Source organism: Saccostrea echinata, unplaced genomic scaffold, assembly GCF_033153115.1.
Source record: "Saccostrea echinata isolate AGI-Se365-2 ecotype Australia unplaced genomic scaffold, CSIRO_AGI_Sech_v1 ptg000029l, whole genome shotgun sequence".
Lineage (NCBI taxonomy): Eukaryota > Metazoa > Mollusca > Bivalvia > Ostreida > Ostreidae > Saccostrea > Saccostrea echinata.
The window spans coordinates 21220850-21247234 of record NW_026889778.1 but is presented as its reverse complement, the minus strand read 5'-3'; the positions used below and the strand labels follow the sequence as shown (position 1 = coordinate 21247234).

At 34.1% G+C, this 26385-nt stretch overlaps 3 protein-coding genes across 7 annotated transcripts; 1 reads left to right on the top strand and 2 right to left on the bottom strand.

The window, feature by feature from the left end:
• Positions 1-1137: 1137 nt before the first annotated feature.
• On the bottom strand, positions 1138-3680 carry LOC133194626 (translocon-associated protein subunit delta-like). Its single transcript, XM_061330548.1, has 5 exons — positions 3575-3680; positions 2634-2752; positions 2212-2286; positions 1686-1841; positions 1138-1375 (listed from the first exon to the last, which is right to left on the bottom strand). The coding sequence occupies exons 1-5, from the start codon at positions 3636-3638 to the stop codon at positions 1265-1267; spliced, it is 525 nt and encodes a 174-aa protein (XP_061186532.1). The 5' UTR covers positions 3639-3680; the 3' UTR covers positions 1138-1264.
• Positions 3681-6289: 2609 nt separating this feature from the next.
• LOC133195698 (NACHT, LRR and PYD domains-containing protein 14-like) lies at positions 6290-17438 on the top strand. Of its 5 annotated transcripts, XM_061331624.1 has the most exons (3): positions 6290-6409; positions 9460-9613; positions 14969-17438. In XM_061331624.1, exons 2-3 carry the CDS (start codon positions 9508-9510, stop codon positions 17089-17091), a joined length of 2229 nt encoding a protein of 742 aa, XP_061187608.1. In that variant the 5' UTR covers positions 6290-6409; positions 9460-9507; the 3' UTR covers positions 17092-17438. The 5 variants fall into 5 exon arrangements, with proteins under 5 accessions (XP_061187608.1, XP_061187609.1, XP_061187610.1 ...); XM_061331625.1 differs by lacking the exon at positions 6290-6409 and having other exon boundaries at positions 9448-9613; XM_061331626.1 differs by lacking the exons at positions 6290-6409; positions 9460-9613 and adding an exon at positions 12448-12554.
• A 6369-nt stretch (positions 17439-23807) lies between these two features.
• LOC133195091 (toll-like receptor 4) lies at positions 23808-26317 on the bottom strand. Its single transcript, XM_061330968.1, has one exon. The coding sequence runs from the start codon at positions 26295-26297 to the stop codon at positions 23808-23810; it is 2490 nt and encodes an 829-aa protein (XP_061186952.1). The 5' UTR covers positions 26298-26317.
• Between the last annotated feature and the right edge of the window lie 68 nt (positions 26318-26385).

The window sequence follows — 26385 nt, the reverse complement described above, 5'->3', positions numbered from 1 at the left end:
TCGTTATATTTATTAATTAATGCATGTTTATTCCCATTAATTTAGTTCTGTTTACTAAAGTGAAAAACTCTGTGTTGGATCCTTCCTTTGACGTGCGGTGGTGAATATTTTTGATCATAAAACCGAAAATTTATTATCAAATGCGGCATTTTAGTGCGTATTCATTCAGTTTTCATGTCACGATTATTTCAAGTTTATTGAAACTTTTAGTGTCATTAATCCATTTTATTCTGCAAAGGTTAAAAGATCAATTACATAAAAGAAAGTAAATGTCGCCAAACTTTCCGATTAATTCTTAACTGAAATATTTCCGGGGACAAAAAATGTACACTACACATACCCCCCCCCCCCCATTTTTCAATGTCATTTCTTTTCTGTCGATGCATATAGTACATGTATATTAATTCAGAATATCAATCCTTTTTAATTCAAAATATGTATCCTTTAAGTAAAGATTTTTAGGCTACAGTATAGCTAACACTAAATATAAACCAGCTGACACATTACGTAAATCCAACTAAATCAAGACTTTGCGAAATGCCATCACATTTTAAGTACATATTTTGTTTACACGACGGGAGGGAAGGTCGCTGATTTTATGCCTAAAATTCTTGACCAGGCATATAACTATAATGCCACACTCTTTACCATCGGCTCATACGACAACTCTGCAAGGGAGATTGGTAGTGCCATTTTAGAAATGGTTAATTGAAAAAAAAAATCTTGGGATGTATACGGGTTGAAATGTGTAAATTTCAGTGCCAAGAACAAAATTATATAATTGTTTTTATTAACTAAAATTTGCACTTAAATTCGTTGTATCAATTATGATGTAAAGGGGCCGATATTTGTATTTACAATCTTCTCAAAAGAAGTTATGCGGGGTAGGAGCTACATCATAGCTTTTTCTTGTTCTGTGCTAAATTTCGGGTGAGTGGAGGGAGTGTGTTTTTGTATAATATGCGTCTATAAACGAATAAATATAGCGAATAATTTGATAAATCTGTGACCAGAACACACAAGGATCTAGGAAAGATAACTCCTCCTCTACCACATTAACATGAAATCTACCTTGTTACCGTTCCTGATTCTTCAATATATGATTGATAACCGTAAAAAAGAAAACAGAAGGCAACATTTATATGGAATGGTTTTATTACAAAATATTAATGATGTTAGGTGGACGTTTTCATTGAAAGAAAAAAAAATGTATAAAAATCATTTTTTTTACATAAATTTATTTGATAAAACTAAAAATTTGTTCCTAATTTGAAGACTGGAGTTGACTTTTGGTGCTATAAGCAAAATACCAAACAAGGATGGCAATGAAAACAGCAACAAATTCACTCTGTACAATAGGGCCCTTCCACACTCCCTGTAATGATTCAAAATAAACTCAATTTTAACACAATACCAAACTTTAAACTGAACAGAAAACATTGTTAATGCATAGCACTTGGGATCAAAAGTGAGTACTATTACATAATATTACTGAAAAAAAATTCAAATGAGAAAGTGATCTCCCCCCCCCCCCCCCCAAAAAAAAAAAAAGAAGAAAAAAACATGAAAGAATAAATAAATAAAATAAATCAGCCATTTTAGCTTTTCAAGACTGTTTAGAAAGGTCAAAATGAAAATCACTTGATAATTGTTTCACAAATAGAAGTAAGAACAGATAGACTTACTGGGTGGTTGATGGTGATGGTTGTGACAGGTTTGATAGAGTCCACTGACTCCCCACTTCTCTGTGCCTTTCTCAGTGCTGAGTATCCCTCCTCGTCGTATAGTCGGACCTCGTATTTACCAGCAGGGAGCTTCTTGTGATCATCGCTGATGCTCACCTGTTCAAAAATTGAAATATTAATAAACAGCATTGAGCTGGGCCACAATAACTTGCAGTACATTAAAACTTGTATGTTGTTTTTATTTTTTTTTTCCATACAGTTAAATCAAGAAATAAAATTGTTCTTTGACAATGACATAAAAGAACATATAAAAAAAAGATATTATAAGGCATTAATTTAGTATTTTTCAAACACAAATATAATGTGTGCATATATACTTGCATTAATATAACTTAGTTTCAATGGACGTGTGGATATTGTAAGAAACCATACTTTAAGTGTCAACACATTTTCAGAACACATTTTGGCAATTAAAATCTAATACATGTATTTGTATTTCAGTAACTCCAATTTAAAAATCACTTACTTGGTAAAAATCAGGTCTATCTGTTTTTGTAACTGGTAAAGTTTTTCCATTAATATCAGCATACAGATTCATATCCTAAAGATAGTTAAAAACACCATATGTAAGCAAGGATTTAAATGTACCACAAAATATCCTAAAGGTATCAACTGAACAAGAGTTTTATTTTAATCATATAATAATAGTAAAAAGAAAGATATGTAACTGAATATCAAATCTAAATATAGGTATGAAGTATTTTCTGAATAAAAGTGGGGAAATGTAAAAACTCTTGGTACGTCAAAAAATATCAGATTTTGAACAAGTGAAACATATGAAGGAACTTAAACTTTTGACTTGCAATCAACATCATATTTTCATCTTAGAGAAATAAAGAATTACATGTATTTACAATTTTGATTTGATGTAGAAGATTGTCTCCTTACCCTGACTTTATTTTGACAGGCAAGTGTAAATTGTACAATAAATACAGTTTCTGTAGATACAATGGCTTCTGTTGTTGTGTAAGTTTCAGCCTTGATCTCCGGTGATGCACAGCTGTCTCCTGTCAAAAATAACAAGTTTGTTTATAAATTTTTTTTACAGACCCATAAATCACAATATAAGCTGCATGAGTTCAAAATGTTATGTTTTTCTGGACAGCTCTCCTGTGTTGAATTATTTGTGAAAAAAACAACAAAAATTTTAAACAAATTATTATGGGACCCAATTATTACTGCACAAATGTTGCATTTTAGGAGTGCTTTCTGGTTTACCAAACATTACCTTAATTAAAATAAAAAAAATAACAAAATGACAACTGCTTCAAAAATGCTGAAATTAAACAATCATTTGGATGAAGTTTATAAACACACAGACACAACATTGTAGATCAGCAGGTGAAGCAAGTGCTACTGTATTTCATTAAACAAATATATATATTATGACAACACTAAATAATATTTCCCCAAATAGCCCTGCTTTCTCAGTAGCACAACTGCTAACGTCTTGCATGTACATATATATTTTATTTTATATGTATATTATCATACATATTTATATACATTTGAACCAATCAGCAATGGAACATATTCTCCTTTTGGCTACCAAACATGGCAAACAGAAAAAATGGTAATCAATAAAACGAATTCGAAAACTTGGAAAATCTTTCGATATAAAGCAGGAAAACTTTCAGAAATTTAAAAACAAAAGTTTAGTACAAATATTGGAGGAGGAAAAGGTCTTATAACAGAGGAAATTCGATTCTGTGCCACGTATAACCGTATGGCTATTCAAGCACTGTTTTTACATGAACTGGTGGGGATTCGTTTACTCCAACATGTTTTTACGAAACAGAAGTAACATCAAAGCAAATAATTTAAATTACCTAGAACAAGGAAAGGAACAACGAGTAGAACCACTAAGGAGAACATTTTGCCGGCTAGCTCCATCTTCGTTTGGTTTACACACGGTAAGAAAAGCGGAAGTAGTGGACGTGTCAATGTAAATCAAAGCAACTCGTACACAGACTAACTCGGTCCCCCCCCCCCCCCCCCGCCTCCAGACTTTTACATGTACCTTAAGAACAGGCCGAATATTTATAGAAAAAGTGTACTATAAGAAACAAAAAATAACGAAATTAGTTTAAAATATGATTATTATACTAATTATATAATTATATTACATTATGCACAATGTACAAGTACGATATATAAAATTTTGTTACTAAATAAATTAAGATTATTACGCAATATTTACAAGGTGCCAGTTATTGTATCCAAGGGAATCAACAGCTTCTATCGGAATGAATAAAAGCTAAAAACAAACTTTTTTCTTTGTTGACATATATATATGGTTTTCACAGCAGGTGACGATCAAACTCTTCATGTAGAGTGTAAATTTTTGTCAGCTTGTAGGAAAAGGCACGAACACGTTGTATTTTTGTATTTCGGTGTTAATTTCACTATTCATTTAGAGTTTTCTGGATATAAATATCGGCAGGTCTGTATACGAATACCTATTTCATTGTATTACAAACTTGTAATGTATAAAATGAATATAAATTTACAGAAATAAATGTGTAATTCCTGATTTCAAAATGAATATTTGTGCATACAGTCTTAAACTTATCATTTTTGTATTTATCAACGTAGATTATTTTTTTTATTTCATAAAGTATACGCTTTGAATGCACTCTTATTTCTTGTGAATGACAATGTCACTTTAAATAATTTAGTTAAAACTATGGCGTACATTTACCGTACGCGGTTATTATAAGGCTTTTGCTCATGTTTCATCACATGTTTTCCCTCTGAAATAAAATTAAAGCATTTTAAAAGTAGGGGTCATTAATCTGACACCGGAAAAACGTCCACCCCGGGGTCCTGAGGGTAACGGCCGAAATAAGGGTAATTTAATCAAATGTCCTCAAATAAAGAGACAATAAAAGATTTATTTCTATTGTGTACAATCGTGATTTTTACGGTGTAGTGACTCTGGTCAATATGAAATGTAAACTTCACAGGAAAACTTCAGTCTGTTCTAAACAATGTACACAGATGCTGATTCGGAAACAGCTGTTCACCCTGGGCAGGAAATATGTACATCTATTTAAAATAATAATAATTTAAATGTTTCCTTTTTTGCTCTTCTAACTGGTAATTGAAATCTTTCAAGTCTTCATTTCCTCATTATAATATTTTTTGATGAATCAAAAATCACAAAACTAATGAAAATATTTTAAGGAAATATGTATATACAATGTGGATATAACAAAAGTAATGCATTTTATTTCTGAAGTAAGATTAATGATTAGTTTTTCACTATAGTACTGTCATTTGAAGAAAACAAATTGTGTTTACATGTACTATAATACACATTAGTTGTTTTTTTTAGTCTGATTGGGTTCACCAACCAAAGTGTTGAATGCATTCATTTAGCTTTAATAATATATGCACATATAATATGTTAAAGGTAGGGGTGCGTCACAAAAATATTAACCTCACCCTCTTTGGGTTCACTATTGAATCATTTATGAAAAGTAACCTTAAATATGTTATACCAGTAGTTAATTACGCTATCTTGAAGTTAATAAAATAAAAAAAACTGTGAGAAAAATTTAGTTATATTCTTCATCTTCAATACTTAAATTTCTAATCTTTTTTGTGTGAAGTTTTATCGATTTTAGAGGGGAAACGCCGTCAAACAGGAAAATGTCAACTTGAGAAATTATTTTTTTTTTTCGGAAAAGGAAAGTTGTATATTAAAACTGGAAGTTTTATTTCATGTATATATTCGTGTCCTGATCACATAAAATGGATATCGACTCACCAAAACGAGCCCTCTGTATATGATATACTGCGATTCCATGTTTAATTCTCAAATCTGGCAATGCTTGTATATGTGTAAGAATATTAAGCAGGATTTTCCTTGGCACAAAAAATCTTATCTCGGGGAGCAGGAAATTTAAAACGTTTTGTTGTGGCCAGTTTTTAATCATGGGCGCCAAGGTTTGGTGACATCTTCATTCAGTAAGCGAGCCTCAAGCGTCTCTGTGCATCGATATTCTTCAGGTGTAATTTACCTGCGAACAGCTGATCGATAGCAATACGTATTTACATAAGGAGCGCACATTCTGAGGTTTAGTTGAATGGTAGTGACCTTTTCTGCGGCTTTAGGAAGTTTTAAGACAGACTGGGGATTATTCGGTGTCGTAATTTTAAACTTGTTTTGATATTTTTATCGGATGAACACGTACATGTATATATGTGTAACTTTGTTCTCTTGAGAACGGCCGACGTGAAATTAAATATTTATATTTTTCCTTCATTAGACCACAGTGATTAAGCAGTGTTTCTCTCATTCTTTAATGAATCTCGGAACGTACTCTTATAAATACTGACTTAGGACAATCATTAAATCACTCCACATTTGCAGGGGAAAAGGGGCTCAAAAGTTGACTGTATAGATGACACACTACGATAATTTCCACTCAAAGGAACCTCGTTAAGTATTGACAACTGTATGGGTCGGTTCACTTGTTTGAAATAGAGGATCGTTCATCAGCTTAAAGTACTTGGTGCCTGTATTTGTTCATCAGATACCAGAACTCAATTACAGCTACCAGAATAAAACAGTTTTTGCCCGATATTAAAACTGTCGACATGTGAACTACTGTGAATATAAACATCAAAACCATGCGGAGTTTATTATTCATAGACAGGTAACTTTTTTTTTTATCTGCATTAGCATTTATTTAGACGTTCTTGTATATATATGCGTATAAATATAGAGGTATGTGTATATGAAAGTAAAGGTGAAACCAACTTAAAACTCCTCAAAAAGGAGTTATGGTGTAGAACCAAGGTAATTCTTAATGTTTACCTTGTAAGGGCTTTAACAATGAATTTCTCTCTATATTATTGGAATATTTAAAGAAGGGAAGGTATGTACATTTATTTTGGGAGTAAATTAAATGTATTTTTTTTCATACCTGTAAAAGGCATGCAGACACCCCATATTCTCGAAGAAAAGTAACTGGTCTTGCACGAATCCCCCCTCCCCCTCCCCATCTCACATACATGTATGTTATTTTTAGTGTCCCCATCCTGTACCTATGACCATGCAGCATATACCGTATTTTGAGAGGAATAATACATGTTCTTAGGTGTAGAATATTTAAAGTGCCTTAAATTTATCTTGTTTGTTCAAAATATTTTCAACCCGTCTCTGAGAAGATTGTAATGTTTATTTTAACAAGAGAACATTTACTTTATGTATATGCAAAGGAATTTAAAAAATGCTAATTAGGCTATTTATGTGGTAAGGAAGATACCTGTAAATTGTAAAATATCTATAACTAATTCCATTTGGTTTCGGCAATCTCTCTCTCTCTTGTATCCATGAATTTGATTTATATAGATGTACACTGAACAAAATCAACTAAGTAGTCACTTAGTTACATGTATTTCATTTGCAAAACAAAAAATGTGTATATGTTGAATTTAATTTTTTTATGATTTACTAAAGCGAAAATTTGATAACCAAACACCTTCATAAGAAGTTCTTGAGTAAATTTGTCGTAAAATCAAGTTGCGTGACCCCCCCACCCCCCCCACCCCCCCCACCCCTTCCAAGAAACCCCGCAATTGAAAAATAAAAACGTTCATAAGTGACAAAGGGGGTCATTCCTGAAAACTAGATAGTTACGGTTTTTTTTTGTAAGTAGGGGCCATGCAAGCTTAAATTCCACTTGATGTTTATCAGGCATTTGTAAAAATTCTGAATTCCATGCAATTTCATCAACATTTTAAGACAAGATATTAATTTTCGTAACGAATTCAGGCCCAAAACCGTTGTCATTCCTTGTAATGCACGCTTTTTACATTGTATAGACTTTTTTTTCTTTTATTAATTATCAAAAATACATATCAATTGAAAAAATGTAAACTCATTGATTTGCACAAGCAAAAATAATGTGTTTTCAAGCAACTCTTGTATACCTTATAATTAGCAGTAATAACTCGTGAAAAATTTAATAATTTTCATCAACTGATACAGAATTTATCGGAGATGAATTTCATTCCTTATTTGAATGTACTGACTTACATGTATCTATAAAGAACTCAAGAGTTATATGTATTTGTCAAAATATTTTCAATCGGATCCAAATGTTTTCAAATTTGAAATGCTTTTTAATGTAGCCGATACTAGTCAACTTAGCAAAATTTGTAAATTGCTAGATATTATAATTGAGAGAGTTGGCTCTCTTGGTTGATATTACGCTCTGTTATCCATTCTTCAGGCATGTAATACATGTATTTTCTGTTTATTATATTGTGCATATCTTCTCTCACTGTTTTTTTTTTCATTTATGAGAATAAAGTTCATACATTACAATTTCTGTAGTGACTGCTATAAGAAGCATTGTTCAGTGTATATACATAATATTTAATTAATTAATTAATTAAATTGCTGTGCTCAGACCTATTTCATAGACTTCCCACCCATGGTGTAGAGTTTAATTAACGCCACTAATGTTCAAAAAGGAAATGAAGTATGCAGAGAAAACACAATTCCCAGAACTTGATTCAATTCAAATAAATGTATGGTGTGTATAATATAGTGCCTTTTCCAGTCCTGTATCATTAAATATGAATAAGCCACACATTGGGAAACCTTGTAGACGCCTCTCTAAATGACCACCGACTAGACGTACTAATTGAAAATGTATAATACATAGGAAACAGATGACCTAGTTATTCAATCAATAAGGTAACTAATTGGCAACTGACAGTGAGGATTTTTTTTCCTAGAAAAAATATCAGAAAATCATTATTCTTTTTGATATATTTTGTCTGTATACGTAATTTAAAAATGGTCTAATTAAATTGGATAATTAGATGCCAGTTCTGTACAAAAACTCAATAGTATAACGAAGACATGTAAAATATTCGTTGATATTATCAGATTTAAGAGGTAAATCAGTTAATCAACCAATGATTCACAGTTTCTTTATATACGTGTATATTTTATCTGTAATTCTACAGTGACCTCTAGTTACTTCAGAGGGTCGTGTTAATTTTGTAGTAGAAAATCAGAAAATTATGTTGATTTTATATCATCGGCATATTCATTTATAAGCCAACATTTCAGTGGAATGCACTGAACAGAGAGTACGATGCGGTCGTGGGATAGACATTTGTTTATGAATAAATCTCTGGGATGAAATTTCATTAAGGAGAGTTTTGATAAAAAATTTAGTGAAATCATCATGAACTCGCGCGACTTTAAATTCACACAACGCCCAGTTTATGCATATTCCATTTTACCACCCACTAGAATTGCACCTAGTTAGATAAGATTGTTAGGTTTTTCCTGCAAGGATGTTCATATATGTAAGGCACTTTCTTTTGACAACGTTACGACACACGCACGGTAGTAAGTTATTGAATGAAACAACTGAATGAGAGAATTTCGCGGCTTTCTGAATTGAACACACGCGTTTTCAATTAGCACGCCTTTCCATTGGTGTGGGAACGGTGTGTGTATCTTTGCAATTCAATTACCATACTTTGCTTGACTTATATAATAATATCACTACATACACACCATGGGAATTTACCATCGGCAGTTAATTATTGGTCGACCATTCTATACTTAAGTGTAGATATATATTTAGACGTTCGGATAATGTGTATATCCGATTTTGTGCCTATCAGCTTGGAGTATGTACAATATAGGTGTGACTTATAGTCGAATATTTCATTGCAGTTTTCATCAATAAGGAATAACCATAACTCCTTGCCAAATTGACCTGTCATGGGGGGCAACTTGAGTTGTGCCGTTAACAGAAGGGGCGTAAAAGACCCGGACAACCTGCCCTATGGAGCTAAAGGGACAGAACTCGCCCTAAATTCACCGACAGGTAAGTTAATATAAAAGTTTTTATCTTTCAACACCTTCATTTCAGTGAAGCCTGAAAAGTATAAGGTAGATAAAGTGTTTAAAGCATACTTTATAACGGACTGTCAACCTCTCCAAATTAATTTATATCGGAATGCCTCTGAAATGCATGACCTTGTACAGAAATTACAGTCACGTAGTTGATAGCCAAAACATGTCAGGAAACAGGTGCTCTCTTATTAATTAAGCTATTTATCCTTTGATCTGAAGATAAATGGTTGTGAATTGTTAAAAATACAGGAAAAGACAATATGAAAGAAAGAAAGAAAACTGAAGATCATGCTATTTTTAAAATTTTCAACATTCTCAATGACATAATTCAGGGCCGTCTATTGTTGACACACAATGATGATAAAGTCACGATATATCTGTATGAGGGTCCTGTAAAAAAAAGAAAGAAAAGACACTATAGATATTGCATGTTTAAAAAGGCAGTAAGATTTGGCATTGATTTGTTTTTTTTAAATCGTTGAAACCATTTATATTTCGAAAAAGACCTAACAACATACTCTAAAGTCGTATACTAGTATATTCATTAGCCACAATTAACTGGATTATGATAAATACAGACTCCCACGCGTAATCGTGATATATTATTAAATGTGAATAGGATTTCCGTTTTCCCACTAGAAGAGTACCATACAGTTTTTAGAAATGGTTTATTTGATTGTAATATGTTAATAAATCAAATAACTTCAAAAATGGTTATGACGTCACAGAAACAGGCACTGACACCGTTTTCCCATTTCACTGATTTCTTTTGGGACATGAAACCCTTTGAGGAGAATCCCCTTAATCTATTTTTAAAATCAATATATCACAACATAATTTTATACATCTGTTCACTTTTTTCATGTTGCTGAAATTAGATTTATGACACTGTATTATTTTTTTTTATTTCTGCTAAATGTCATAAATTCTGCTGCTGATAAACACACAGGAAGCTATCGAGGATTGTTAAGTATTCTACCATGAAACATAAAACATGTTGAAAATTCTACCATCACACATGCATTGATTGCAGAGAAACGAAGCGATGCGTCTAAATATATGTACATGACTTTTACTTTTATGTAAGTGCAAAATGAGTTAAAGGGACCCAGAATGGCTTGTCACATCAATTTTTCTTAATTGGTTAGTAGGAAGTGAAAAATAAGTGAAAATCGAAAATACATTTAAGCAGTGTTACAAGCATATACTGTTAGTAATTAGAAATGTAAGGGCATGTACTAAGTGTATATCGTTTAATTACATGTAAAACTGACAGATTGGATTTTGACAGTGTATAATGCACGGTGCATTAATATAAAATCAGCAGTGTAATGAAAAATTAAAAAAAACAAAACAAAACAAACTTTCAATTTTAAGAAATTTTTTCCAAAAAAATATGTTGCTTATATCAGTAGGAAGATGCAGGTAGGAAGTTAAAAATTTAGCATCTCGCCTCCTGTCCATCAGAAACTTTTTCTGTATATCTATGGACCAGATGCCGCACATTTGTTAGCGCTTCATGGAGCCCCATACAACCTCATTAACGTACATTATTGTCTTACAGCAAGCACCTGTTTACAAAAAAAGTTACTCCAAAGTGTTTTGTTGATATTCTCTATGTAAATCTGGTTTTATGCTATCAGGTTTTTATAGAATCATCAGGCATCCAGATAGCGTTTTTTGATCTATCCATGTTTTAGAAACAGGGACAAAATTAACATCATATTTTAATCTTGTTCAAATGAAAACATGTGAAGACGACTGTATGTTAAAGATTATCTTGACGATGTTTAGTATAATAAGATTAACGGATGGCTGAAATATGGATACTTTGTTGTGCATTCCTGTGTTTAATATCGGGCGCCTTAAAGTCTACTTTATGTGGTATATATTACCCTGCTCTGCTAAGTGTTGGATGCATTTCCCTTTTCCTTAATTAACGCGAAAAAATATATGATTATAATTTTCAAACAATAATCCACGTAATATAAAACAAACTTATTTGTGAAATGGTTTTAAAAGTGATATGTTATTACTCTTTTTAATGTTGCGGCGGGAAATAAGTTAATTTTTATTATTTTGTTTTACATATGTTATAAAATACATAAAAAAACTCAGTTGATTTTGTTCTTATTCATCTTAATTGGGAGTGGTACTAATGCAATATAGATAAGGAGATTCTGATGAGGTTTTCCGATCTAGTTCTATATTATATGGGCGGACGAAAATAAAGGTTTTGTAAACCCAGAACTATCTATAAGTGCAGATTACCTATATGCCCCTTTTCCAACAACCCCTATCCCCAGGGACGGGTGAGGCTGGATGGATTCTAGGTCCTATCCTTTGTCTAAACAAAAGAGCATTGTAACAAGTTCTACGTGGAAGTGACATAAGGATAAATAATACTCCTAATTTTGCGACACAAGGAAAAACGATAATATATAATAATTAGTTATACAACCTCTCTATAACATATGATACACTCTATATGTATTTAGTATAATATTTCAATAAATATTACTCAGAATTAAAATGTCCGGGTTCAGAGATTCTAATTTCATTTCCATCCCTTAGATTTTATATTTAATAGAACGTATTATTCATTTCTATTTTTATTACATAAAAAGGGAAAGTTTATGTTGACAAACAAGGAAATATATCGCATCATACACTATATTTTCTTATCGGCACTTTATGTGCTAGGCACGCTAAGAATTAGTATAATCTTCATTCGTACAGATACACATGCAACTTCAGATGAGCTGGAAGGCTTTCACCGAGGAGGTATATAAGGACTGGACGTTTTTATTTGCTTTTGGATAAAAATTATGTGATACGTATAGTATTAGAAATGTTTCATCTGCTTCCCAAAGCTCTGCGACGTGGGCTATCACGTGACGACCTATTCTCTGGTGGGTAAATTGCATAATGTCTTTCTGAATATTACATAAATTCTTTTATGCCATTTATTGATTCTGCTACAGAGTAATCACGTTAATATGCCTGATTGTTAGTAAATTATTATAGACATCATGAAAAACATATTTTGATTCTGCATATTAATAAAGACAAATTCTCGTGAGGGAAGAATATTAAGTATAAAATTCGAAATGTGGCCTTCCATTGATTTAAATATTTAAGAAGTCGAACAGAAATAGAGCAATTAAAACATGGGAAACGAGATCGGATGGGTTTTAATTAACAGAGTCTTTACGTTCTTGCAGAATCCATGAAAATCAATCAAAAATCCCGGTATCCGAGCTAATGTTTTATTTATTCAGGCCCTGGTACAAAATACTCGCCATCTAACGCCATTTCAAACACACCTCTTGTTTTGTCAGCTTTAAGTTAAGGTCATCTGGTGTTCTGTCTGATCGATACTTCGGTAGCGGCAGTTGTCTATATAGACGATATCGATCTTCTATCGCAGAAGAGTCTATTACACTTTGTTGGCTAGCTCTGGGATTGTGTAGGGAATTTGTTTTAATATTCTTAGTAATCTAATGGTAAGTGAATGTGTCTGATGAGATTTTCTATTATGCATTAATAACATTAAATGGGCAGAGAACTTTGAGAGAGAGAGAGAGAGAGAATTTATCCAGAGATGCTTAAGCTTGGTACTTTGATCATAGCATCCTGATAAATATACACACATTTAGAAAAAAGAAATCACGAATTTATCGTTTATTACATTTGTAAATTGACTTCATAATGACCCATAAATGTTGCTGTATTTAATTTAATTTGATCAATTTTTAATTAGCATTGAATCTTTTCAATTTACTATCGACTGGAATCAATTATGCTTGTGGGCAGCACCCCCCTCCCCCCACCCACTTTGAAGTGTACGCCCTCACCTCGGAGCACTTCAGCTTTTTGCATGAATGTATGCTTTTCCATCACAAACGATGTAACTTTCTACAAAATGTTCCATAAGAAATATACACTGCGCCTGCTATACATTCAAGCTAAAGTTATATAGGTTCAAAAAGTGAGTTGTATATTTAATTCGGAAAATGTCAAATCGAAAACATGTATGAGGCAATACATTAACAGAATTATAAAAAATGTTAATTGTTCTCAGATTTCATCAAAGACGTCGTAAAACCTGACAATCTGTCAGTAGCTCATCAAAGACCCAGGATGAAATAGCATTCAACAAGTGAACTTAACCAGTAACACATGTTTGTTATGTTATCTGCTATAACAGTCAATTTACTAAGGTAACGTCTGCTTAGAAACAAACATATCATAAGACAGACACGGATTGTCATTCATTGTTAAAATCCGTGATCTGACCAGAGAAAAAAGTCACGTGGTACCAATTTACACGACTTGTGTTTTAAGCTTTTTGGGATGCCTTCTGCAAACTTTTACTGTCTTTCGTGCACTGATATTCAGCAGTGATGACATAGATTTTTTTTTAGCTGGGGCATGCAGAATTATTCTCCTTCTGTCTCGAGCTTTCGCATTGTTTGATCGATTTTGTTAGATGCTGCCAGAAAGTTTGGAGTTAGTCGATAGAACGGAGGTGTTTTTAAGATTCTTTCTCTCTTTAGTCATGCAGGTTTTTCACGGGGAACACGTTTACCCTATTGTCAACTGATGGATTCAGTGAAGGTGTAACATGTTGTAGCTGCTATCGACATAACTCTGATTATAAAAGTGTTTTGAAAGTCGATGATTCTGCAAATTTTTCATTAGAGGATTTCACCACTGTTGGATGTTTGACGTCACAGCCTTAAATGATATGCTATAATTACTGTGACATTGGAATATTAAGATTTTCTACTTTCTTTTCATCTTTGGGACCACTTTACAGAAGTATGACATAAGAAAATGAGTGGTTGTTTTGTGTTTGTAAATCGCCAACTGTTTGGCGGATCTAACTATAATTGTCGGCGGCATGAACAAGAAGCTTGGGCAGAACAGTGGGATTTCACAGATGAAGGTTTTCTGATATTTTGTTTTCTAAAAATGCACTTTTCACCAATGTGTTGTGTAACTACAACCAATCCTTCATTTCCTTTTTCATTATCATGATAATTATTGTTCCTGGTTGCGCTATAGATTTAATTATACGTTACATGTAATAAGACCTGTATTCTACGATGCGTTTCAATTTGCTGTATATTGTTTAATGTAGATATTTCAGCCTGTTGTGCTTCTGTCTAAACCTTAGGCAATTTCCCTGCGCATCGATTTTATGAAATTATGTGATACATCGTTATTCCGACATTTATTCATAATTTTCAGAGCCTTTCTGGTATTTAGCATTGATAATAAAAAGCTGTTTTGTTTCACAACCACTTTCTTCTTTTGTTAGATATACCTGATGAAGAGACCTCGAGATGGAAATTTTGGCAAAAACTTCACTTACGTCGAGGCGATCAAAAGCAAAAAGAACTTGAAAAGCTGAGATCAGACCTAGAAAATGGCAACCTTCCGATAGTTGATGCAACGCAAATTGAAGAGGAGACCGGAAGAGCTCATCGAAGCCACAGTTTGAGACCGCCCCCTAAACCACCCAGAATGTTCCTGTTCCGGTCTTCATCGATCAGTACTCCACGGAATTCTGCTGTAATAAATCCGGGATCAGAACGAAATTCATTCATAATGTCTCAAGCTTACCAAAATTCTCGAACCCGTGACAATGCTAATATTCCGACAGCACACGTTGCACCAGTGCGTCAGGAGATCCCCGTGCAAACGAATGAAAATAATAATGATATTTTGGAGAAAAAGGAGGAGATAATAAAAAATGTAGACGAAGTGAAGCCGATTATTTCACGACCCGCCAGGAGCGAGCAGACATTTACTCCTAATCGTATTAAAATCGTGACCCCCGACCTTACTCCGCGCAGAAATTTCAGTCGACAGAGACGTGCTTCGGAAATAGTCCCGCAAGAGGAAAGACACAGACTGATAATACAAAGTTCTTTAGAACTTTTGTGTCAGAAACTTGATCCGCTTACCATTTTGAATGAACTCAAAGAAAAAAATATCATTTCTGATGAAGATATTTTGGCATTCCAAGAACATCCCGATCGTCGACTTGTCTGCGAAAGCATTCTTCACAACTTACTAGAGGGACCATATTCAAAGTTTTTCATTTTCTGTGATATTCTTAGAGACACCAATGATTACAAATGTCTTGCTTTGATCATGGATGTTATGAAGGATACATATGATGTGGTTTACAATATTCCTGCCATCGCTAGCGAAGAAATCCCAGTGATGGAGGAAGAGAAAACTGTCACATTTGAAATCGGGTATTACAACGCTGAAACAGGCGTTCTGAAGCCTGTTGTAGAACTAGAGAAAACGAGAGACACAAGTAAGAGATTTTCCAGGGATTCTCTTTTCTTCAAGAGAGCATCACGTCTCTCGTACATGTCTGTTTCAAGCGAGGGACGAGGAAGTGACGATTCCGTCTTGATAAATCATGGAACCCCAGTCATCAACATTTGCATTTCCGGACATTCCTTGCACGAAGGTCGAGCCCGAGCTCTGGCAAAGGTTGTGAGTAAGTACAACTGTATTCTCGAGCTAAGGATTGGCAAAACCCAACTGACAGGACGAGACATTGGTTACATGTCCCAAGCAATCCAGTCAAGTACAAGTCTTACTGTCTTAGACCTGAGATTAAACTCGATCGGAAACGAAGGAGCACGACTTTTAGCTGTACCACTGGCGAAGAACACATATTTACGGCAACTTAATATATCCTCCACAGGAATTGACCATGAGGGGTGTAAGAACCTGTCTGACGCTCTGAAACAGAATAACACCGTTACAGACTTAGACATGAGTTTTCTGGAGATCGGAGACAGTGGCTGTATTTGTTTGGGCAATATGCTAAAGCAAAATAAAAGTATCAGTAAACTGCGCTTGCGCAGCTCCGGGATATCGTGGATTGGGTGTGGTATTTTGTTTGAAGGTGTTCAGCAAAGTAAGACTCTAACTGTTTTGGACCTTAGTAGGAACTTTATAGGTGATAACGGAATGGAAATGATGTGCCGCCATCTGAATGAGAAGTGTGCGCTTGTGGACCTTAATTTGGAGAACTGTGGAATTACGTCATCTGGATGTGCAATGTTGGCTGACGTCATCATGTCAAACAAAACGCTTACAAACTTAGATATCAGTGTTAACTTCATTGCTGACGCAGGCGTAGCGAAGTTATCTGCTGCTTTAGAACGCAATAAGAGCATTAAAACACTGGGCTTAAACATGTGTGGAATAACGAACGATGGATTCTCAAAAATGCTCGACGTGCTGGAATGTAACCCTACTCTGACTTTACTTAAACTTTGCTATAACCGTTTGGGAAAAGAACACACAAATCCTTCCGCAACGTCCGATGACTTGAAATACAGAGTGCGGATCGTGACGTCATCAAATCCTAAACTTAAGATTCTTCTATGGGGCAATTCATTTGATGATTAAGCGCTATTTTCACCGTTGTTTGCATTATCAGAGCCGTTATTTATGTCGGTGCAAACTCATTAATGGAATCGTTAAGTAACGAAATTGTTCAAACATCATAAATGTTATTCAAAACAAGTATGTAACTACAGTATTTAACCTTCATATAATAGATGCCACACATAAAAAAAGAAAAACATTTTGTTTTTTTAATATTTGAAAAATATCCTTTGCATTACATTGTACAGTTTGACCAAGCATGAATACTATTTCATTTTGTTTATTGAACTAGCTCAGACCACAAAAATGCTTTACATTTGTTGCTAAACTGTTGTTGTTTTGTCGTAAATAAAGTAAAAAAAATGCAAGACTTGTAATTCGTTTTCAATTGAAAGGGTATCTGTAGTAAATACATCTATGCATTGCTCTTAAAATGTAGCAGAATACAGCATTAAATTTTGTTACAGAATAAACTTGTAGGTTTTGAGATGTGATTTCTTGCAGCAAAACCGTTTGGCTCAAATGGGCTTTTTAGATTAAAGTTTTTCTGTCGCTTAGCTATAGGCTAACTATTCATATTTTTATTTCTTTTTCAAATTAAGAGGGCTGGGTGGTTGTGGCCATTTTCAGACTATATTGATCTCCTTTAGAAGAAGAGCTCCATATAAAGATATACAAAAATGATCAAATTTTAAAACTAAAATGTATGAAATTTTTGTTTGCCAAATGATAGTTGACAGCTTAAGATATCATATCTAAAAAAATAAGTTATATCTGATGGTTAATTTGTTGAGCCCTCAGCCTCCTTAAGTTGACCATTTGCAACCATACTTGACAAAATGCATGCAGGAATACTGCCGGAAAAGAAGTGAAAAGCCGCATTCCTTTTGAAGTACAGTTAATAGTAGTTAGAATAGGATAGGTTATTTTAATTGTTTTTTCTGACGAATCAATCAGCTAAAGAAGAAAAAAAAATTTTTTGAAAAGTTTCCTTTTAATTGTGTTTTCAAATCCAGTGCGAAGAGCCGGGGTGGATTAGTTACACAGAGGGGCCATATAAAAGATTTTCTTACGGGAAAATTAAAAAACCCTTAGATTTTTCAGTTTTAAGAAATGGCTAATTGCTTACTTAATTATACCTAAAACTCTCGTCTGCTAGAGAAATTTTAGGTGCCAATCAAAATTTTTAGGCGCCATGGCGACTAAATTAGTCGCCAATTAGAACCCTGTTATGTTTGATGTTTATGGACTAAATCACCAGGCTCCAGGAAGGGGGAGACCACGACATTGATCATATTTTTCCATTTTAACCAAATGCTATATACAAAAATGATTGAAAACGATAAGAAGAAGCTGAAGTTTAAGTTTACGACCCACGCAGAACGAAACAAAATGAATGTGACACAGGTGAGCCTAAAAGACAAATCAAAACCTCATGCATTGTAGAGTAAGGTTTGCACGATTTGCTCCTGAGGCTGAGATGGAACTAATATAGGGTAGCATGATTTAATGTAGAATATATTACACAAGTACTAAGAATTATTTTTGTGAAAATTGTCTCAAAAAATACCTTCCCATGTAGTGAAAGTTCAGCTTTGTTCAATCCTCGCCCTTGAGCTAGACTTTGGGCAGTGATAGCTTTTATAAGTAAAGTGATAGTTGTCTTCTTAATAATGGCACTGTCATTATTATTCAGACTTAACCTTTTCAACTCGTGTAACTTTAAATTTGATCATATCATAGCCAAAGGACTAAAGTCACGGTGAAAATCAAACATTTTAGATGGCATTAATTGCGTAACTACATTCCAATGAAGTATAGATTTTTTGTTCCAGATTGTCCAAATTTTGGTCCACAAGGCTGGGGCTACTGTAGGAACTTCTGATCTTACGACAGAAAATAATTTAAAAAAAAATATGCATTACGTGTGAATCATGATTAATCAGATCAATAACTATGCATGTATTATAGTGTAATTTTGCTGTTTTTGGTTTGGATTGTCCCCGCTTGGCTAGTGAGGGTACAAATATGAACAACTTGTATTCAGCCTCTGTCTGCTGGCCGTAAAGGAAGACAAGTTGTATGTAAAGGTTAGAAATTTTATTAACGAGAAACCGAAGCTCAAATAAAAATCAAAGTAGTAATTTAACAAAACATTCTGAAAGTGAAAATAGTAATAAGTAACAATTATGAACATTTAAACTTTTTCTCTTTTTTACAGAATTCTGTTTCATAATAATTTTACAAAGCAATTTCAAGTAAACAATTTATTTGCATTACATCGATTCTAAAATGATGAATATACTTAGATACATAATTATTTATACAATAAAACATACGTACCTTAATGGAAGACAAGTTGTATGTAAAGTTTAGAAATTTTATTAACGAGAAACCGCAACTGAGGTTGTCAGGGCGCGCACGGCCGTTGAATACCCCAGAACCGGTTTCCATGACATTTTTACAACTTGTCGACCTTCCCAGCTCCTATGTGATAAGGATACATTCGGACAACACGCGACAATTGTTTTATAAGTAAAGTGATGAAAATCTCAACTGACATACAGTGTGTATCTAATTTTTATATCTTGTCCGCCTATATTCGTCTAGTACGAAATATCTTATATATGTCCAAATGATTGAATGTGTTTATGGTTACTGTGCTTGTTCTATGTGTTACAGTTTATAGCGAGCGAAGCGAGCGGCGCGAAGTGCCGCTCGTCACTGCGAGCTATTAAAGCAACACCTGGGCGAAGAGAAAATCTGGACTTAGCACAACGATTTTTTTTCAGCAGTTACCTCGAGACCCACAATGCATATTCCCCGTGTCTCAGAATATTTTATCATATACTGATTAAGACCTGTTTCAACAAAGAAGCACCGCCCCTGTATTCACTTAGTATGATCTTGCTGTACTAACAGATCGTGTATGACGTCACCGACTTGCTGGACGAGCAGTCTAGGGAAACAGAGGAGTGGATCAATCTTTTTCAAAATTTGTTAATGTTTACAAGAATTTTAAAACTTATTATTTTTTTCATATAAGATGGTTATTAAAGTTAAAAAAATGTCAAAAAATTATACAAGAACTGATGCTTTACATGCTTTGCTCTTATATAAACGGAGACTATGACGTAGTTAAACAGAGTCATGTGACCATGTGTCCTTCTCCTCCTTAAAATTAAGTGAAACAACTGCGCAACAACGGTCGCACCGTCAACATGTTAAACAAAAGGAAGTCATTTTGACCTTCTTGACAATTAAACCTAACTTTGCACTTAAACCACAAACACATACGTATAGTACAAAATAATGACAAAAATGGAAATAATAAATAATATTGAATTATTAAGGTAAAAAATGAAAATAATACAAACAATTCACATTTTTTCCAGGTTTTATACATTGTAGATTTCATTTTCTTTAAAACATAGCAACCAGGCCATGTAAAGCGAGAGCATAAAATAGGGGGACGCACTTTTATTCAGAAATAGTAATTTACACAAATACAGGAAGTGAAATATCAATCACGGATTTAAAGAAAATAGTGCGAAATTCGTCATATGTATCTTTCCATTGCATCTCTATTTCGTAGCAAATGAATACATTTCTTCCTATATTGTACACGGACTTTGCACACATGTTAGGTTAAAAGTAATTTTAGAAAAAATCATTACATTTAATGCAACAAAAATCTTCCAATGCTTCTATAAATAATATTCTATTTGAATCACCACAAGCAGAAAGAAGTTCCCCGAAGAACGGCACGTTTTTTTCCCATCTGACAAATGCAGAGTTATCTCTCTTTGAACTACTAAACCAATTTTAAAACGAGTTAAAAAGTATTACAATTTCATCAATTTCAGTTACCCCCACTTCAAATTGGCATTTATTCTTAATCAATAATCAACCCATTTGATTGACTATACAATTGTGCCACATTATATACAATCTTACAAATAACTGTAAAGAATTTCGAAAAAAAATCAATCCTGTTTCGTGAATTTAATGAACAAAAACTGGAGCATAAAAGATAGCAAATTTGCTAGATCTTAGTACTTTTACGAAGACGCTTCAATTCCAGATCTGCACTGGAGAGTGCAATCCATCTAATGTGCCTTAAGCATACTATATTATTATACTTCTGCAAGTTTTTTCTTTATAAAAATATGATGAATAAACGTGCTTTTTTTTCTAAACAGCCCGAAACGTGGAATAGTTTTTGTGCTATTTACCCATGGTGAAATAGTCATCGAACTATTCACCTGCAGCATTCCATTTCCCTCACATTTCATCTCGGAACTCTTCTAGTTTTATATCATGACGTAACGCAAGTAAAGTCTGCTTCGATATATACGGTCTATTCGGACAATAGCAAGTTTGCTGTCCCCTCTACAGCAACTATTTTCCTCGCCTGCGCCTCGGGAAACAGTTGCTGTCTTGGGGGACAAAAACTGGCTAACGTACTCATAGCCAGTAATTAGGTATATAATAACATTGTCCACCTCAACATATTTATACATATATTGACTTTAAAAATGTGCAGCAATATACTGACCTCGTGTGTATTGTATATTGGGACATTTTCTCCTCAGTTTTATTTTTGCCCTCTTCGCCCTAGAAGACAGAAATGGGCGAATTTGAGATGGGACCAATTCAAAGAAGACAATATAACTTCTTAAACAGAACTGTGACTGGCCGAATTTAAAACAGGGCAAAATTGTTTGCAAGTGTGAAAGGTCGAAAATAACACAGGGTGAAAATAACCCTGTATACAGTATACAATTGTTTGTCGATGTAAAAAAAATATTCATGAGCAAAAGTATGCTGAGCTCACAAATATATAGAGAATAATACATGGCAAAATCTGTATCACACCCCATATCAACCCGAGACTCCAATATCAGCCCGAGGGCCGAAGGCCAGAGGGCTGATATTGGTCGAGGGTTGATATGGGGTGTGATACAGATTTTGTCATGTATTGTTGTTTTTATTATATTTACATTTGCAAATGTTTTCTTTTATATAACACTATTAAAAGCAACGCGTATCTATATCCGTATAAACACGGGTTCCTCGCGTCATAAACGTTCGACGTAATTTCTCAGTGACGTCATAAAGGGTCGACGCGCAATCAGTGGATCAAACACATGCCGTTGGGTTTGAAAAATAAAACGTTTCAAGCGTTAAAGATTATAATCAGGAAAATATAAAATATGAATAAGTCACAAATGTAAATATAAGTAATAAGGTATCATTTTAAAACATCTATCGGGCTATAAATACGGGTTGGTACGAGATCAAATTTACCATAAAGCCCTTCGGGCTTTATGGAATTTCATCTCGTGACCAACCCGTATTTATATCCCGATAGATGTTTAAAAATGATACCTTATTTCTTAAATATATTTGAAAATAGTGTCAAAAAATCTTATATAAACTTGTAAATTAATTACCATTTTTTAAATAATCGAATGTGTTCTGTTTTTGTTGAATTTCCGTTTCTCATTTTTTTTCCCAAAGGCAATGCATTCAGCGATGAGAAATGAAATAATTATAAATTAAACAAATAATTATTTTGAATAGTATAAGATATCTGATGAAGTAAAATTACAATTTAAATAAACTTCATTAACAAATAGAAAAAGATCCGAGATACTCCAAATGAAAAATACAGAGATGTCCCGGAAAGGTGTAATAAAGGGTGTGATAAAGGGTGAAATAAAGGGTGCTGATACAGGATGTGTAATACAGGGCGCGTGCCTGTGTTCATATCAGGGATGCAAAAATCCTGTATTATATAACAAATATATAATAAAATATAGTATTAATGAGCACCCATTTGCGGACCTCATGTACATACATGTATAAGCTAACTGTTTATGCAAACACGATTTAAGAGAAGAATATGCTAATTTCACGACTATCTAATATTACATTTATGTGATCAGTAATATGTTGACCCAATGTACATGAAATATGAAGATAACGAACAGTAATCAAGCTCAAAAGTCCTTGGAACAATACAAATCGGGAGCAGAGCAAACACGGACCTCCCAAACAACAGAGGTGGGATCAGGTGCCATGGAGGAGTACGCATCCCCTGCCGACCGGTCACACCCGTCGTGTGCTCCTTGTCATGATCGAGGAAACGGGAATATCAGTAGACAATTCAATGTGTAAATAATGGCCAAACAATTAGTATGAAAAACGTCATTCAGCCTTCGACTCAATACTGGACTGTATTTGCTGACAGGGTCATTGTATCGACCATAGAACTTGCGAAATGATGACTTCAAACGAGACTGCATGTTGATATCTTGTAAGTCAATATCTTGCCCCGTTTTAGAAATTGTTCGTATGCAGAGCATCAGCTGGGAGACATAAACTCCATATACAGGTGATAAGGGTATATTGTTACATGAGTTAGTTCACATAGCACATATACGTTTACAGTTTATTTAAATAAGACTGAAGAGCAAAAATACGAGTTCACGACTATAATACAATTTATATAAAGAGCCATATGCTCGTCTTACGACATTACTAGTAGTTCACAGTTTATGCACAGTTTATACAACAAGATCTTAATCCTTTTAAATGATTTTTAGGTATCTTTGACATACAGATAGGCACAAGAAAACAATATATTCTCGATGAGATCTTCTAGTCCTGGAGAAGAACTGAAAGTTACAACTGATTTTTTGCTCCGGTACAAGCAATGCACAATGAAGCATTCATGATGGCCTGGAACAAGTTTCTGCAATTTTATCCCAGAAAACAATATTTCCTTGGGGGTCATCAGGATATTCAATGTAGGACCTACTTTCCACCAAAGCTAACATTGATAAAGGCAATGTTTTAGCTGAAACATGCCGATACATAATGAGAAACAGAACATCTTTACCATTCCGTGTATAGATACTCTCCATCCGTGCCATATTGAATTCAAACATGCACCAATAAGAGTTAAGGAAGTTGTTTGATAGAACTATTATTGTTTTCCGGCTTTTGGTAATGGCTTCTGTGATATTGGCGGCTATTTCTGTACCTGGTCGGAAGTCTCTTTTACTGAGGCACAGCTGTAGACCTCTTAAATCCTCTAGCTGGGAAATCGACTCGTTTACAGCAAAGTCGCTGTCCTCTTCAGCGTACGATATGAAGGCATCAAATATAAACGTGCCTTTGTATAAAGGGCTTGATAACCGGTATTTGTTTCTTGTCATGTAATATATATAGCGCAGTTTCCATCGGTACCGGTAAATCAAACCGGTGACCGTTATCACGACAAAGAAAATAATAACGGAGGATACTAGGAATGTTACCAATTGAAAATTTGTGCAGTAAACTTCAAGAAATCTTACAGCACTTTGAAGTCCGATGCTCGTTCCATTATCAAGCACGCATGTAATGTTTTGAAAATCCGAGATGTATTGGCGGTTTATAAAAGACCACTGTATGAAATGTTTTGATTCACATGTACAAGCAAACAGATTATATGCGAGAGAAATCTTTATTGAAGTTTTCCTCTTGAATAGTTTGGAAAATGAGAGCACGGTCTTACCACTGAGCTGTCGCAGTAAGTTCCTCGAAAGGTCAATTTCTGTTAGGTTCCTCATGTGGTGAACTTTTACATTCCATTCCGTCATAGAGTTTGATTTCAGGTTAAGTTCCCGAATATTTCGTAGGTTTTTGAAGATTTTTACTGGTAAGTTTTTTATTTGGTTGTCAGATAAGTCCAACTGTTCAAGATTTACAAGATTTTTAAAGGTTTCTCCATCTGTGTCGTTTTCCAGGATTTTCCCAAGAAGATTTTTATTAAGTTTCAAAACTTTCAATGAGTCTGTATAATTAAAGAAATATGTGGTCAATGACGGACAATGGCATTCAGAAAGATCCCAATATTCTAACTTTTTTAATCCTTCAATGGGACCTTTAAAGCTTGTTATTGGGTTTTGAGACCAGTCAAGGTGTGCAATACAATTGTCTGCATTGAATTGTATGTCAGTAATATGCGTTTTTAGGCCATACCCTTTTATAGTGATATTTGTTAAATTTTTCGGTAGCAGTATTATAGGACCAAAATGTGGAACTGCAGTTTCCCCCGACGTTATCTCATATTTCACGGAATATTCGTCTATTCCATTTTTGCAAATGCGTACTGGATTCTGACAATCAAAAGCTTCCCGCATTTTAATGAAAGAAGGGGAAGTATATTGGAAAGATGCGTCAATTTTTTCTATGCTGGATAAAAATTCAAGCTCCAGTAAGTAAAGACCTATTGTCAGTCTATTTTTGACAAGCGAAATAATTTTAAGACTAGGAGGGAGGAATTTAAGAACATTCATTTCAAGAAGGGCTAATCTGTTGTCGTCTAGATAGAGTTCTTCAAGGGTAGTATTTTGAAAGTGCACGATGTCACTGACTTGCATCACAGTACCTACTCCAAACGTGCAGTGGATTTTGTTGGCTTTGAAAACCTTTATTTTAGAAAACTGTAAACTACGAGAAAGATTTTCAAAACTTGCAAAAGTAAGTCTTTCATTGTAGGAAATATTAAGAATGGAAAGGTTTCTTTGTGTTATCAATGCATCTGCTGCAAATGAGCTCAGGTTACAAGCAGATACGTCGAGGATTTCCAAGTGTGGCATATTTATGAGGAAACTCTTTGTCATTGTTCCCACAGAGCAGAATCCCGTGACGCCTGACACGTCCAGTTCTCTTAAAGACGTCAGGAGCTGGAACGGCCCTTCAAATTGTGTAGGAGATCTGACATCAATTCTAAGAATCTGAAGTAAGGTGAAATTCTTCCAGATTTCATGTGGAAATGCATGTATTCTTTTACTTGTACAGTTCTTGATATTAAGTTCACGTAAAGCTTCTAAGTCTTTAAAGACATTTGGCCGATAAATACTTTCGTCAAGTTCAAGGTTATTTCCTTCTAAATTCAATGTTTTTAACCTTGTTAAATTTGCAAACGCGTCGTCCGAAAAATTTTGAATTTTGTTGTGAGATAGGTCGAGATGGTAAAGTGAAGGACAGAAGGTTGTTGTCAAAGAAGTGATGTTGTTGTGTTGAAGCAGGAGAATGACAACATCCGGTCGGGTTATCGGAACTTGCGTGATTCCCAGATTTGAACAATTTGCAGTGTAAAACTTGTTCATATTCCCAACTGGACTACAGCGGCAGGCAGGGTTGTTCGTGCATTGTCTGCCAAATCCATTCATTGCAACCACTACAAAGTCAGCAACCCCAAACAGGAATATCTACAAATTAAACGTTACGCGAATGAAGAACTCATATTTTTACAACTAT